This window comes from Malaclemys terrapin, chromosome 13 (genome assembly GCF_027887155.1).
Source record: "Malaclemys terrapin pileata isolate rMalTer1 chromosome 13, rMalTer1.hap1, whole genome shotgun sequence".
Classification (NCBI taxonomy): Eukaryota; Metazoa; Chordata; order Testudines; family Emydidae; genus Malaclemys; species Malaclemys terrapin.
In genome coordinates, this window is record NC_071517.1 from 41,732,760 (window position 1) to 41,747,906 (window position 15,147).

The window sequence follows — 15,147 nt, forward strand, 5'->3', positions numbered from 1 at the left end:
GCTGTTTAATAAATCGTATTTGTTCTGAACTTTACGCAATGCTGAAGAGCGGCATCGGGGATGCGTCCGGAGTGAAAAGAGCACCCCAGAGTGCGGATACGACATCCTAGCCTCTGTCCTGACTGATCGCAACAAAATTGGGGCTGCAGACCCCGCAGGAATCTTGGGGCCAGCCTTGTCGGGGTTTCAGACACCAGAGTAGAAGGGGAGTCCTTGAAGTCAGGCAGGTCTCAAGGTAAAGGGAGTGGGAGCGAGGACTCAGCTCCTTTTGCTATTCGATTCTATCAGGGTGGTGTATAAGCCAGAAGAGTTCCCCACAATACTAAGACCGTTCCCCCTGCTTACCTCTGCATATTTATTGGTTTCTCGTAAAGTTAGTTAGGATTATAGGGGAAAGTGTCAGAGTGGCCACCAGTGAGAGTTGCTGGCCACACTCTGAGGCCACCAAATTTGGTCGTGAGAATCCCTGGGCTAGATGTTCATGATGGGGCCTTCTGACCATAGAGCCTGTGAGTGGAACAGGAGCCGGACACAGAGATGCTGCAGCGCGATGGGTTGATCGCTAGGACCCAGGAGCAGCTGGGAGGCGGCTCTGGGGGGAGCGATCGCTGGGCTCAGGCCCGGCAGCAGGAAGTGACTCGCAGCCGCTGCGGGGACTCTGGCTCCAGGCTCCTGGCGAGATCCCCGAGCCCCGGCGGCTGGTGCTGGGAGCCCGGAGCCCGGAGCCCGGGCTGCAGCCGGGAGAGGGGAATCTCCAGCAGGGCCCTTCCCGCTGCTCCCCAGGAGCCTCTCCCAGGGCAGAGCCCCCAGCCCGGCCAGGCCCCTTCCCGGCCCGGCCCCTGCCCCAGGGGGCCCCGCTCGGAGGGAAGGTGAGAGAGACCCCCCCCCGTCACCCCCGGGCTGCAGGGGGAGGAGGATAAAGAGGGGCGGGGGGGTGAGGGCAGGCAGGGAGGGCGCAGGAGGCGGGTGCTGGGGATGCGGGGGGCAGGCTGGGATGGGGGCGGGGATGCACTGAAGAGAAGATGGGGCGATCGGGGGGGTTGTGGGGCTGAGGGGAGCGAGGCTGGAATGGGGGAAGTTGTCAGTTGGGGGCACTGCGAGGGAAGGGGGGGTGTGGGGAGACTGGCGGGGGACAGAGGCAAAAACCCATCCCTCCACACCCACACCCTGCTCCCAGTGTGTTATTGTCAGACACACCCGTGCTGGTGGGGTTTGTGTCTCATGAGTTTTGGGGTCGCCCAGGGCCCTGGTCTGATTTCTGGGCAGGATTCACATCTCAGCCACCCCGGAGTCACTGCTGCTTTGGGCAGGCAGGGAGTGTGGATGGGCCAATGGGATCAGCCTCTGCCTGCCTGTCCCTGGGGACTGCTGGGGGAGTCCAGAGCAGCTCATTCTTTAGGTGATGCCATCAGAGGGCTCCTGCTGCTCCTAAGGGAGAGGAGTTTACACGGAAGTGTGGGAAAATCCCCCAAAGTGGCCCCTTTAGTTCTACTTTTTTTCTAGCATTTGACTCAGAGATACTGTTACTGGGAGGGTCTGAAGAGTCTGGGAGGGAATCACGGTGTTACATGGACTGAAGCCCCTTCTGTAACCTCCCCCATCGCCCCTCTTGCCCTGACAGGCTGAGGAATCACGTCCACGTTTTGCTCCAGATGGGCCCATCTTCCAGGAGACAGGGAAGGGAAATGTCTGTGATGGAGCCAGCTCCGGTAGGGGATTATCAGGGAGCTCCTGGGCAGGGGCAGGGAGGAGACAGGGTGTGATAAACCTGCTGATTTTCTGAGTGGGCCCATTGGTGATGGGGGAGGGGAGACGGGACATTCCCCTATTTCTCAAACAGGATATAACACCATTGCACAGGGCTGGGAGTGAGACCCCACTAGCCACAGGCTGCTGTGAAATATGAAGGGAAGCTGTTGGGATTCCTGTCCCTGGCTCAGAGCTCTGCTTCCCGTATCAGCCTGTGTCTCGCAGGTGTGTGGGAAATGAGGAGACCCTGCCCTGCTCCGTGTGCTGGGGGGAGACAAGTAGCTCTCACCTTCTCCCCATCCCCTGAAGCCTCCTGGCTGCTCTGAGCAGGGTGGGGGTGGGATTCTGCTACTCTGTCGCTCCCAGAGCTTCTATATCTTTATCTGTCCTCACAGATAACTAGTGGGATTGTGGCTGGAGCAGCAGGTAATGAGTGGGGGCTTTTGGTGTTCCAGATGCCGGTGACCTTCGAGGAGGTGGCTGTGTATTTCACCCAGGGGCAGGGGGCTCTCCTGGACCCTGCTCAGAGAGCCCTCTACAGGAACGTCATGCAGGAGAACTACGAGACGGTGACCTCGCTGGGTAAGGGATTCTTGTCCCCTCGGTTATTCGAAGTCGTGGGGTCTGTGTGTCTGAATCTGGTCAGGTTCTTCCCATGTCCGTTAGATCAGACGTAAATGGGTTCCATAATGCACAGCTGCCATGTGAGAGAGACTTGCATCTCTGTGCCCTCTCCTGTGGGACATGGGTGTCAAAACACAATGGACAAGCTAAACCATCCCCACCCTCCAGCTTTCAAAGGGGCATAAATCCATCATTGTCCTGTCTGTGTTGTTTCACAGCTGCACGAACAATCCCTGTTCACCTCCCTCCTTGGGAATAGCTCCAGCCATGGGGAGGGCTCTGGGGTCTACAGGTTTAGAAAGAGGCAGGGGTTTAAGTCCAGAGCTGTGTGTGAGTCAGCAAGGCCCCCAGAGTGCACAGATCTTGGGAAAGCCTAGTGAGAGTGTAGTAATAATTCAACTCACCTCCCCAGATAACTTCCTCTGCGCAAGAGACTCAGTGACCATTTTCCCGTCCTCTTGGCTTCCACGTTCCTCCAGCAGAGCGCAGGGACAGGTTCCACTCACGGCATGTCCTTTCTGACAAATACTCCACCAGTGCTCCATGCACCCTAATCTGGTCTGATTTCACCCTCTGCACAGGATTCCCCCTTCCCAAACCTGAGCTGATCGCCCGGCTGGAACGAGGGGAAGAGCCATGGGTTTCTGATCTCCAAGTCTGCGAGGAAAGAAGGCTTCTGAGAAGCACCCGTACAGGTGAGGACTGACACAGAAACCATCTAGGGAATGAAGGAAAAAGGTTAGGATCCCAAAATATGGTGTGAGTAAGCACCCTCATTTCTTCCTCATCTCAGTCAGGACAGGGCTTCACTCATCAGATATAGCTCACGCCATTCCACCCAGCCTCTTCTCTGCAGGTGTTTGCTTTGCAGCTTTCCTTCTCTGTGAGTGTTTGGGTGGGATGTGGAGGCGGAGTCCCGTTGCTCAGTCTTTGTGTTGGGTTTTCCCTTTGTGCTATTCCTCTTTCTCCCCAGCACAATGACTCCTGTCTGGATTGTGTCTCTCCCAGCAGGTGCTGAGCGAGGGAGTGAGAATGAGGCGGGGAATCATCATGAGGAAGTTCCTGGGGAAGTGGAACCGCAGGGGACCTTCTTGGGAAGAGCTGAAGGAAATTTTTCCCAGTGCTTGGAGCAGGCAGAAGCCTTGGGAAGTTGGCACAGGTCAGAGAGGCTTCTGGGACACCTCCCAGGGAAGAAAGTGGATGAATCTGTTAACGGTGGGGGAGGAGAGGAGGATCCCACAGCGCCGCAGACAAATCCCAAGAAAGAGACACCCTGGCACTACCTTCAGTCTCTCGAGTGCGGGAAATGTTTCATATCAAAGACACAAATAATTAGACATCAGTTAAGCCACACAGGGGAGAGACCCCACAACTGCTTGGACTGTGGAAAAAGTTTCATAAGAAAGTCAAACCTTGTTAAACATCAGGCATTACAAACAGGAGAGAGACCCCACAAGTGCTTGGACTGTGGGAAAAGTTTCATACAGAGGTCACACCTAGTTCGCCATCAGGCATTACACACAGGAGCGAGACCCCACAAGTGCTTGGACTGTGGGAAAAGTTTCATAAGAAGGTCACACCTTGTTAAACATCAGGCAATCCACACAGGAGAAAAACCCCACAAGTGCTTGGACTGTGGGAAAAGTTTCATACAGAGGTCACACCTAGTTCGCCATCAGGCATTACACACAGGAGAGAGACCCCACAAGTGCTTGGACTGTGGGAAAAGTTTCATAGAGCGGTCAGACCTTGTTAAACATCAGGCAATCCACACAGGAGAAAAACCCCACAAGTGCTTGGACTGTGGGAAAAGTTTCATACAGAGGTCAGACCTTGTTAAACATCAGGCAATCCACACAGGAGAAAAACCCCACAAGTGCTTGGACTGTGGGAAAAGTTTCATAGAGCGGTCAGACCTTGTTAAACATCAGGCAATCCACACAGGAGAAAAACCCCACAAGTGCTTGGACTGTGGGAAAAGTTTCATACAGAGGTCAGACCTTGTTAAACATCAGGCATTACACACAGGAGAGAGACCCCACAAGTGCTTGGACTGTGGGAAAAGTTTCATACAGAGGTCACGCCTATTTCGTCATCAGGCATTACACACAGGAGAGAGACCCCACAAGTGCTTGGACTGTGGGAAAAGTTTCATAGAGCGGTCAGACCTTGTTAAACATCAGGCAATCCACACAGGAGAAAGACCCCACAAGTGCTTGGACTGTGGGAAAAGTTTCATAAGAAGGTCAGACCTTGTTCAACATCAGGCAATCCACACAGGAGAAAGACCCCACAAGTGCTTGGACTGTGGGAAAAGTTTCATAAGAAGGTCAAACCTTGTTCAACATCAGGCAATCCATACAGGAGAGAGATCCCACAAGTGCTTGGACTGCGGAAAGTGTTTCATATGGAGGTCTGACCTTATTAAACATGGAAGAATCCACACAGGATCTAAACTTCTGTGACACGTGGCAAGAAAGGTTTAAGCAACTTGCATGTAATTGACTCAGGGTCAACGTTTAGAGAGAGATTTTAAAAGTGTGTCCACCTTAGATAGCTAGAGATTGAAATGTAAATGTGTATTTTCAAAGACTTGGAAGAAGAGGGCAAGTCATGTCTGAGTAACCTAATTGCCTTCTATGACGAGATAACTGGCTCTGTGGATGAGGGAAAAGCAGTGGATGTGTTATTCCTTGATTTTAGCAAAGCTTTTATATGATCTCCTACAGAATTCTTGCCAGCAAGTTAAAGAAGTGTGGCCTGGATGAATGGGCCATAAAGTGGATAGAAAGCTGGGTAGATCGACTGGCTCAACTGGTAGTGACCAATGGCTCCATGTCTAGTTGGCAGCCGGTATCAAGAGGAATGCCCCAAGGGTCGATCCTGGGGCCGGTTTTGTTCAGTATCTTCATTAATGATCTGGAGGATGATGTGGACTGCACCCTCAGCAAGTTTGCCGATGACACTAAACTGGGAGAACTGGTAGATACGTTGGAGGGTAGGGATAGGATACAGAGGGACGTAGACAAATTAGAGGATTGGGCCAAAATAAATCTGATGAGGTTCAACAAGAACAAGTGCAGAGTCCTTCACTTAGGATGAAAGAATCCCATTCACTGCTACAGACTAGGGACCGACTGGCTAGGCAGCAGTTCTGCAGAAAAGGACTTAGGAGTTACAGTGGATGAGAAGCTGGATATAAGTCAACAGTGTGCCCTTGTTGCCAAGAAGGCTAACGGCATTTTGGGCTGTATAAGTAGGAACATTGCCAGCAAATCAAGGGACGTGATCGTTCCCCTCTATTCAACATTGGTGAGGCCTTATCTGGAGTATTGTGTTCAGGTTTGGGCCCCACACTAAAAGAAGGATGTGGAAAAATTGGAAAGAGTCCAGCGGAGGGCAACAAAAATGATTAGGGGGCTGGAGCACGTGACTTATGAGGAAAGGCTGAGACAACGGGGATTGTTTAGTCTACGGAAGAGAAGAATGATGGGATATCTGGTAGCTACTTTCAACTACCTGAAAGTGGGTTCCAAAGAGGATGGATCTAGACTGTTCTCAGTGGTACCAGATGACAGAACAAGGAGCAATGGTCTCCAGTTGCAGTGGGGATAGTTTAGGTTGGATATCAGGAAACACTTTTTCACTAGGAGGGTGGTGAAGCACTGGAATCGGTTACCTGGAGAGGTGGTGGAATCTCCTTTCTTAGAGGTTTTTAAGGTCAGGCTTGACAAAGCCCTGTCTGGGATGGTTTAGTTGGGGAGTGGTCCTGCTTTAAGCAGGGGGTTGGAGTAAATGACCTCCTGAGGTCCCTTCCAACCCTGATATTCTATGATTCTAAGAGGGGTAACTGTAGTAGTCTATGTTTAGCTATCCAAAGTGTTCCTGTATTCTGTTAAATCAGGGATCAATAATTCAGTGATTATGCCCATGTCCCATGCCACTTGCCCAATTCCAGCTCAGTCTCTTTGAATTCCCTGGGGGTAGGGGCTGAGGGATGGAGGGAAAGTTTATAGCTGAAATTTTGCAAGTTTAGTGTTAATCGGATCTGTTCCGCTTTCCTGCTCGGACATTTTCTCTGGGGATCCCAGAGACGGAAAGGAGCAGGTGTTACTATCTTGAGTCCGCATCCTCATGGTGACTCTCTACACTATCAATTATGAAAATGTGGGCAGAGCATCCCAATGGAGGCACAGGAATGTGTCAGGGGAGGCGCAATCAGTGTGGGTTGTTGGGTTTTTTTTTTTAAAGAGCACTGGCTTTCAGCCCCAGTTGGCTGCGGCTCATGAGGAAGGAACAGGCCTATCTGGGAGGTGGGGATAAATGCTCAGGCTCTCAAACCCAGGTGGAGCAGCAGCACAGAAGTCGGGGTGGCAATGGGGTGATAAGTCTGCTGTGAACAGCGATATTGAGGAATATCACTCTTCACGTGGCCACCCTAACTTCTGTGCTGCTGTTGGAGGCCTTCAGAGCTGTGCACATCGCCAACGACTACTCTGCCTTTAGAGCTGAGTGGTGATATATGTGCTTTTGAGGGTGGGGGCGTAAATGACCACAGACACCAAGGTGGGGGTGGCAATGAAACACATCTGAGAACCACTGGTGTACACTCTTATGGGCACCACGTTTATAAAATGATAAATCTTCTGCAAAGTATGGCTTGCGAGGTATCATGGGAAAAGTCATCATCTGCTGAATATTATTGTCCCATTAAAATGTGTCTATCAGCACTGTCCATGGAGCTCTGAGAGTTTGCTGTATGTTTGTTACATGCTGTAAAGCTGGAAAACGCCCACAGACGAGCTCCTCCGAGACAATGTCACCTGCACACCAGCTAGGTGCTACGTGGCCAGTAATTGCTCAGCCGGCCATTCACCAGCTGTGGAGCTGGGAACAGGAGAGTTACAATTCTCCGGAAGGACGGCTGCACGCTCACTTAGGCCACAGACTGATTGTCGCCTGCCCCCCGACTGGGGGATGAACCTCAAAGAGGAGAGTGGTATAAAAGCACAAGGGAGAATTGCCTCCATTTTTACCTCTCCTCTCCCATCTTTACAGAAGGCAACAAGATGGCTTGAAAGGCAACAGGGGCCTTGGAGTGGGGAGGATGGACCAGGGCTGGAAGGAAATCCAGGCTGTGTACTAAAAGCTATGAACTGCCTGCAACAGCAGGTGGGGTGAGAAAACGTGCTTGCTTCGTATTTTCCTTAGGCCTTGGCTACACTTGCAGATGTACAGCGCTGAGAGTTAAACCTGACTTTGTACAGCTGAGTAGGGAAAGCGCTGCAGTCTGTCCACACTGACAGCTGCCCAGCGCACTGTCGTGGCCACATTTGCAGCATTTGCTGCGCCATTGGGAGCGGTAGATTATGGGCAGCTATCCCACAGAGCACTTCTTCCCATTCTGGCGCCGTGGGTTGGCGGAAGGAGGCATGGGTGCAGGGGATTCTGGGTCTGGTCCCAACGCCCCGTTATGCATCTCTTCGCATCCCAGAAATCCCTTTGTTTCCATCCACCTTTAGCAGCATCTTTCAGCGGTTTCTGTGCAGCGTGATCTGTCTGCGGGAAATGGAGCCCGAACTGGTGAGGCTTATGCTGACTTATCTCATGAGCACGTTACGTTTGGCTGTCGAACTATTCCTTAAGATCCAAAGTGACAGTGAGAGTGAGGAGTCCGACGATGCTATCGAGCCGCGTAACGCGTACGACACAAAATTGCTTGTGTCAGCCACGAACATGCTCAGCACCGTGGAACACCGCTTTTGGGCTCGGGAAACAAGCACCGAGTGGTGGGATCACATCGTCATGGGTGTCTGGGATGACGAGCAGTGGCTGCAGAACTTTCGGATGAGAAAAGCCACTTTCATGGGACTGTGTGAGGATCTCGCTCCCACCCTGCGGCGTAAGGACACGAGATTGAGAGCTGCCCTGCCAGTAGAGAAGCAGGTGGCTATTGCAATCCGGAAGCTGGCAACTCCAGACTGCTACCGGTCGGTCGCAAACCAGTTTGGAGTGGGAAAGTCGACCGTGGGAATCGTGTTGATGCAAGTTTGCAAGGCCATTAATCGCATCCTACTTAGAAGAACCGTGACTCTGGGTAACGTGCAGGAAATAGTGGATGGCTTTGCACAAATGGGGTTCCCTAACTGTGGAGGGGCGATAGATGGGACACACATTCCTATTCTGGGACCACCCCACCTAGGATCCGAGTATGTTAATCGGAAGGGGTATTTCTCTATGGTTCTCCAGGCGCTTGTAGATCACCGTGGGCGTTTCATTGACATTAACACAGCCTGGCCCAGAAAGGTGCATGACGCATGCATCTTTCGGAGCACTTGGCTGTTCAGGAAGATGCAGGCCGGGACTTTTTTCCCAGAGCGGAAGATCACGGTGGGGAAGTCGAAATGCCCATTGTGATCCTTGGAGATGCCGCTTACCCGTTAATGCCATGGCTCATGAAACCCTACACAGGGAGCCTTGACAGCAGCAAGGAACGGTTCAACTACAGGCTGAGCCGGTGCCGAATGACTGTGGAGTGTGCCTTTGGCCGTTTAAAGGCCCGCTGATGATCTCTGTATGAGAAGCTGGACTTGGCCGAAAACAGCATCCCCGCGGTTATATCCGCGTGCTGTGCCCTCCATAATATTTGTGAAGGGAAGGGTGAAAGCTTCACTCAGGCATGGACCTCCGAGGTTCAACACCTGGAGGCTGAATTTGCACAGCCAGAGATCAGGGCTATTACAGTGTCCCAGCGCGGTGTTGAAAGGATTAGGGATGCCTTGAGGGAGCAATTTGAGGCTGAAAACCAGCAGTGATATCTGGTGTCCTGCATGGGAGTGAAGTGCAGTAGTTCCAATCTTTAAGAATCAGTGTTTGCTAAGCAGACAATCAGACTTGCAGTGCCTGTCTACTTCCTGGGCTAAGGAGTCTTTTACCTTATGCAATAATAAAAAATGTTTTCAAAGCCAAAAAATGCATTTATTAAAAAGAAAACAAATTTATTTATTGAAAAGAAACAAGGGGGTGGAGTGGGGAACGGTACAATCACAGATGCGCATATGTCCTGTCTGGTGTGCTGTGCAGTGAGTGCTGCACTTCAGGATAGCTATACTGCATGGTGCTGGGGGTTGAGTGCAGAGGGTAAGGGTCATGGTTTTCAGAGCTGCGTGGTGAAGATACTGGTTCTGGAGGCAGCTGGTGGTGTGAAAAACACGGAAGTTGGGGAAAGTGGGTTGGAGGTGACAGTGGGGCACAACGGAAAGAGTTTTGGGACAAGAGCTGTCGGGGGGGGTCGCGTTTGCATTTCTGGTACTGCTCCTTCTGCATGGCTACGAGCTCCTGGATAGCGTGTGCTTGGCGCTCCAGGATGCTTATGAGATGATCCGTGCTTTGCTGCCAGTGCTCCATGCTTTGCCGCCGGTGCTTTGTTTGAGGGCTGGGCTGCACTGTCCTCTGGGTGTCTGTGCCTTGGGGAGAGCCAACAGCTTCAGGGGGCACCTACACTGAACACTGTCCCAACATTTTCCACAGGAGTTCGTCCCGGACGATATCTTCCAGCTGAGGGTGACCTGGGAAGCAAGGGAGGGTCTTCTACTGCAATGCAGCTTCTGCCCTTGCCCATATGCAGCTTGCCTGTGTGCAGCAATGGTCCCCCTGCCCCTCGCGGCACAGTGGCACGGACACGTTAGCCTGGCTGGGACAAGGACCACGGTGGCTCTCCCGATAAAGCTGCGCAAGCGCATTGCACACGTTCTGGATGAGACATCCGAGGACGTTACCGAGGCCGATTACCGTGATGTGATAAACCACATCAATGCAGTATTCCGCATCTAGGCATGCATGCCTAACCCTCCTCTCCCAAAGAGCCCGCACGGAAAAAATTCCTTCCCAGAAAAAAACCCGCTTACCTGGAACCTGCCCTTCTGTTTGTCCTCCACCAAGTACCATCTGCTGCGACTGGCTACCTTCCTCCTGGCTCAAGAAGAGCTCCTGGCTGCATGGCTCCAGGGACTCTGGGGTGTCTCCATCCGCCCCACCACCCTCACTCCCATTTTCCTCCTCCTCCTCCCCCCCCCACCGGCTCTGAAGTGTCCATGGAAGTGCTCGGAGTGGAGGTGGGGTTAACCCCAAGTATCGCATCCAGCTCTTTGTAGAATCGGCAGGTCATGGCGGGAGCACCTGAGCGGCCGTTTGTGTTGCGGGCTGCGGTAGGCCCTCGGCAGCTCCTTCACTTTAATCCTGCACTGCAGGGCATCCCAGTCATGGCCCCTTTCCATCATGTCCTTTGATACCTTCCCGAAGGTATCGGAATTCCTATGCTGGAGCGCAGCTGGGACTGGACAGCTTCCTCCCCCCGTACACTGGTGAGGTCCAGCAAGTCGCCATTGCTCCATGCTGGGGCTCGCTTGGCGCGTGGAGGCATGGTCACCTGGAAAGATTCGCTGATAGCTCTCCACACCATGCCGGGCTGAGCAAACAGGAAGGGGATTTTTAAAATTCCCGGGGAATGTAAAGGGTGGGTCACATGATTGGTTACCTGAGGCCAGGGCAATAGAGTTTGAACTGATGACCAGAGTGGCTAGAACAGGCATTGTGGGATACTGCCGAATACTTCTGGAGGCCAGTCACAGTGCATTGGACGGCCACGCTGGCGCCGCAGCACTGCAGCAGCAGTGCAATAGACGCTATTCCTCTTGGGGAGGTGGAGTACATGCAGCGCTGCAACCACGGAGATACAGCGCTGCAAATGCCTTGCCAGTGTGGACGGGGAGTGAGTTACAGCGCTGGGAGCGGCTTTACAGCGCTGTAACTCGCAAGTGTTCCAAGGACTTAGATTGGTAAAATTTAGGATTTAAAATGCATGTTTTAATTTTATAGTTTTATCCGGTTCTGACCTTTTACATCTTTCTCTCTTGTAATCCCTGAAAACCCCCTTGCTCCAGTTCATAAACTGGTTTTAGTGTTTTGTCTGGATCTGTGTGTTTTCATTGAAGTGTTTGGGGATTTGACTGGAGAGAACAAGGCTTTGGCCTAATCCGGCCCCTTTATGGGGACGACCCACTAATTATTGAGTTTGTCCATCACAGTGGACAGACTGAGCAGTCCAAGATGCACATTCCCAGGGTGCAAAGCTGGGAGTAGAAAACTGGTTGATGTTGCTGTGTTTTTTGGTACATTCCTGAGTGTCTGGCTAGTCGCACTCAGTACAGTGCAGCCAGGAGTGACTTTGAAGGCTGGTGGCTGTGTGGGAGCAGAGCGTGGAGGGGTTTGTTGTTCACACAGGGAAGCAGCAGGGTGGATTTGATTTAAATCACTAGTCAGGAAGACTCGATTTAATCATGGTTTTCTACATAAAAATGTATTCTTGTTGGCTGTTATAATCTTAATACATATTCTTCACAACCAGGGCCAGTGGAAGGATGTTTCGCGCCCTATGTGAAACTTCCACTTTGCACCCCCCCGTCCCTGAGCCCCCTGCCCTGAGGCGCCCTCTCCCCGTGGCAGCTCCCCTCCGCCGCCTTGAGGCGCCCCCCCCCATGGCAGCTCCGCCCTGAGGCATGCCCCTGCGGCAGCTCCCCACCTCCCACCCTGAGGCACCCACCCGCCCCAGCTCACCCCTGCCCCGCCTCCTCCCCGAGCACACCGTCGCTGCTTCACTTCTCCTGCCTCCCAGGCTTGCGGCGCCAATGAGCTTATGCGCCGCAAGCCTGGGAGGCTGGAGAAGTGAAGCAGCCACAGCGTGCTCGGGGAGGAGGTGGGGCAGGGGTGAGCTGGGGCGGGGAGTTCCTCTGCGTGCCGCCCGCCCCGCCTCCTCCCCGAGCACACAGTCGCTGCTTCACTTACCCACCTCCCAGGCTTGCGGTGCCTGAGCTGATTGGGGAGGAGATGGGTTGGGGAGTTCCCCTGCATGCCGCCCCACCCCCCTTGCTGCAGGCGGCCCACTCCGCCCTCCACTGCCCCAGCTTCCTCTGCCTAAATGCCAGCAGCGACTGGGGCGGCCAAAGATACGGCTGCCACGGTCGCTGCCGAAGAAAATGGCGCCCCCCAAATCCTAGTGCCCTAGCGGTCGCCTAAATGGTTGCACCGGCCCTGTTCACAACGCAGAGATAGCTGTAGGTTTCATTTTTAGAAGGTCCACACTGTACATTTTTAAACAGTGATTTATTTTGAAAACTTTTCAGATGAGTTTTACAGCTATATCAGACAATGAATGTTTGTTTGGTTATTTCATTACCAAAGGTAATTGAAGCAGATATTTATGAAGTCATTAGGAGTGAACTATCTCCAATTCAACAGGTTAATCATTAATAGTTGGAGGATTTTCTTGCCATGCTGTATTAGGAGGAGAACATCACCAGACAGACATTTAAATTGTTTTATTTAACTAAAACAACAACGTTCTGTATTCTGGATTTGTTTCTTCAACAGCAAACATATAATATTTTAACAGAAAAGCGAATGTCCCTCTCTTCTCACATTTGTCTCCAGACTTCTCCTCGTCCAGATCTGTTCTGCCTCCAACCGTCTTGTATTCATTTGAAACTTTGCAATTTTGGAGAGCTGTAAGGGATTAACTCTGTACACAAATTTGCAGAGGGACAATAGAGGTGAGGTCTGTTATTTCTCACCTCTATATTTTAATTTATTTTAAAACATTTTTACTGTTAACAAGCATGTTACCTTTGGAGACACAAAGCCACAGTTTAAGAACTGGCAAACTAAGCATCTCTGATGGTATCTTCTAGACTGAGCACTGAGTCCCATTGGGTAAATAGAGAGATTAACCTAAGTAATCTATATAGAAGCCTGTGGAACCCAATATGACTGGGTCCTTAATGCATGAACTAGAGGAACTAATTTACAAAACTTTTTTTAAACATGACATGTCTATATTGTCTCATACTATAGAATTGGAATTTATAATCCCTATTCCATGATGAGAGATCTTTGAGCTACAATATATCTTAATTAAAACTATCTTTAGATAAAATGGTTTTTGAGGAAAAAAATTATCAAAAAAATCCAATTTAAATAACAAAAATCTGATTTTCTTGATTTTTTTTTTTAAATTATTGATTTAATAACACTGGGAAGCAGTGTAAAACATGCCCTGGGATGGAGAATTAAGCAGTTCAACAATCCAGATTGTACCCTGGGGAATGTCTCACACCCGCTGTCTCCTCGGACCATTGCGCCTTCATCATCCTGAGCCTGAAAGGGAAGCTAAGCTGGACAAACCAAAGAAGAGGAACCAGCCGACATCCTCAACTCCACCGACGTTGGTTTTGGCTAAATCCTGAACTCCCCCTGTCATGGGAGACTTGAGGTTCTGCTGCCAGCCTTCCCCTCATGCGTCTGTTTCCTTCCTAATGGTCAGGGGTGCAAGTAGCTTAAAGGACTTAGCCCAGGGGTGAGCAAACTTTTTGGCCCGAGGGCCACATGAGGGTTGTAAAATTGTATGGAGGGCGAGGTAGGGAAAACTGTGCCTCCGCAAACAGCCTGGCCCCGCCCCCTATCCACTCCCTCCCACTTCCCACCTCCTGACTGCCCCCCTCAGAATCCCCAACCCCATCCAACCACCCCCACTCCTTGTCTCCTGACCACCCCCTCCGGAGACTCCCCACCCTAACTGCGCCGCCCAAAACCCTCCCACCCAACCCCCCTTGCTCCCTGTCCCCTGAGAGCCCCAACCCCTATCCATCCCCCTACCCCCTGACAGACCCACGGGACTCCCACACCCCATCCAACCCCCCCTGCTCCCTGACCGGCCCCTCCAGAGACCCCCCCCCCAACCACCTCCCCGGAACCCCAACCACTATGCAACCCACCCTGATCCCTGTTCCCTGACTGCCTCCCGGGAGCTGCTGCCACTTATCCCACCCCACGTCCCTGTCTCCCCTACCATGCTACTCAGAGCAGTGTGTCTGGCTCCACGCAGATCTAGACACACTGCTCCGCGGAAGCGCACAGCTCCACCCCCAGAGCGCTGCCCACGCGGTCAGACCTTGTTTGTCATCAGGCAATCCACACAGGAGAGAGACATCCGAAGTGCTTGGACTGTGGGAAAAGTTTCAAAGACAGATCACAGCTTGTTAAATAATATCAGGCAATCCAAACAGTAGAGAGACTCCACAAGTGCTTGGACTGTGGGAAAAGTTTCAAGTGGAAGTCAGAAGTTGTTTATCATCAGGCAATCCAAACAGTAGAGAGACTCCACAAGTGCTTGGACTGTGGGAAAAGTTTCACATGGAGATCAGCCTAGGTTAAACATCAGAGAATCCACACAGGAGAGAGATCCCAATAAGAGCTTGGATTGTGGGAAATTTTTCAGACAGACATCACACCTCATTAAACATGGGAGAATCCATACAGGATCTAAACTTCTGTGACACATGACAAGAAAGGATTAAGGAGCTTGCATGTAATTGACTCAGATCAGGCCTTGTTACACATCAGGCAAGCCAAAGAGGACAGAGACTTTATTAATGCTTGGGATGTGCAAACAGCTTCAGTAACAGCAGAAATCTTAATAATCATTGAAGAATGCACATAGAAGAGAGACGCTATAAATGTCTGGACTGCGGGAATGGTTTCCATTGGAAATCAGCCCTTAATAAGAAAAGGAGGAGTCAGATGGCACCTTAAAGACTAACAGATTTATTTCGGCATAAGCTTTCGTGGGTAAAAAAAACAACACTTCTTCAGATGCATGGAGTGAAAATTACAGAGAGACATAAATATACTGGCCCATGAGGAGAAGGGAGTTACCTTACA

The 15,147-nt window shown here is 51.5% G+C and overlaps 1 protein-coding gene across 2 annotated transcripts; it reads left to right on the forward strand.

Annotated features, from left to right (window-relative positions):
- The first annotated feature begins 601 nt into the window (after nucleotides 1-601).
- Nucleotides 602-5,355, forward strand: LOC128847517 (zinc finger protein 436-like). Of its 2 annotated transcripts, none has more exons than XM_054047003.1 (5): nucleotides 602-869; nucleotides 1,622-1,709; nucleotides 2,205-2,331; nucleotides 2,955-3,068; nucleotides 3,382-5,355. In XM_054047003.1, the coding sequence occupies exons 2-5, from the start codon at nucleotides 1,653-1,655 to the stop codon at nucleotides 4,836-4,838; spliced, it is 1,755 nt and encodes a 584-aa protein (XP_053902978.1). In that variant the 5' UTR covers nucleotides 602-869; nucleotides 1,622-1,652; the 3' UTR covers nucleotides 4,839-5,355. The 2 variants fall into 2 exon arrangements, with proteins under 2 accessions (XP_053902978.1, XP_053902979.1); XM_054047004.1 differs by having other exon boundaries at nucleotides 3,385-5,355.
- The last annotated feature ends 9,792 nt before the right edge of the window (nucleotides 5,356-15,147 follow it).

Bases quoted from the DNA above. Each gene is read 5' to 3' on its own strand.
- LOC128847517 (XM_054047003.1), top strand. From the start codon at position 1,653: ATGGGCCCATCTTCCAGGAGACAGGGAAGGGAAATGTCTGTGATGGAG. The intron at 1,710-2,204 runs GTAGGGGATTAT...TTGGTGTTCCAG, and splicing joins CTGTGATGGAGCCAGCTCCG to ATGCCGGTGACCTTCGAGGA. The intron at 2,332-2,954 runs GTAAGGGATTCT...CCCTCTGCACAG, and splicing joins CGAGACGGTGACCTCGCTGG to GATTCCCCCTTCCCAAACCT.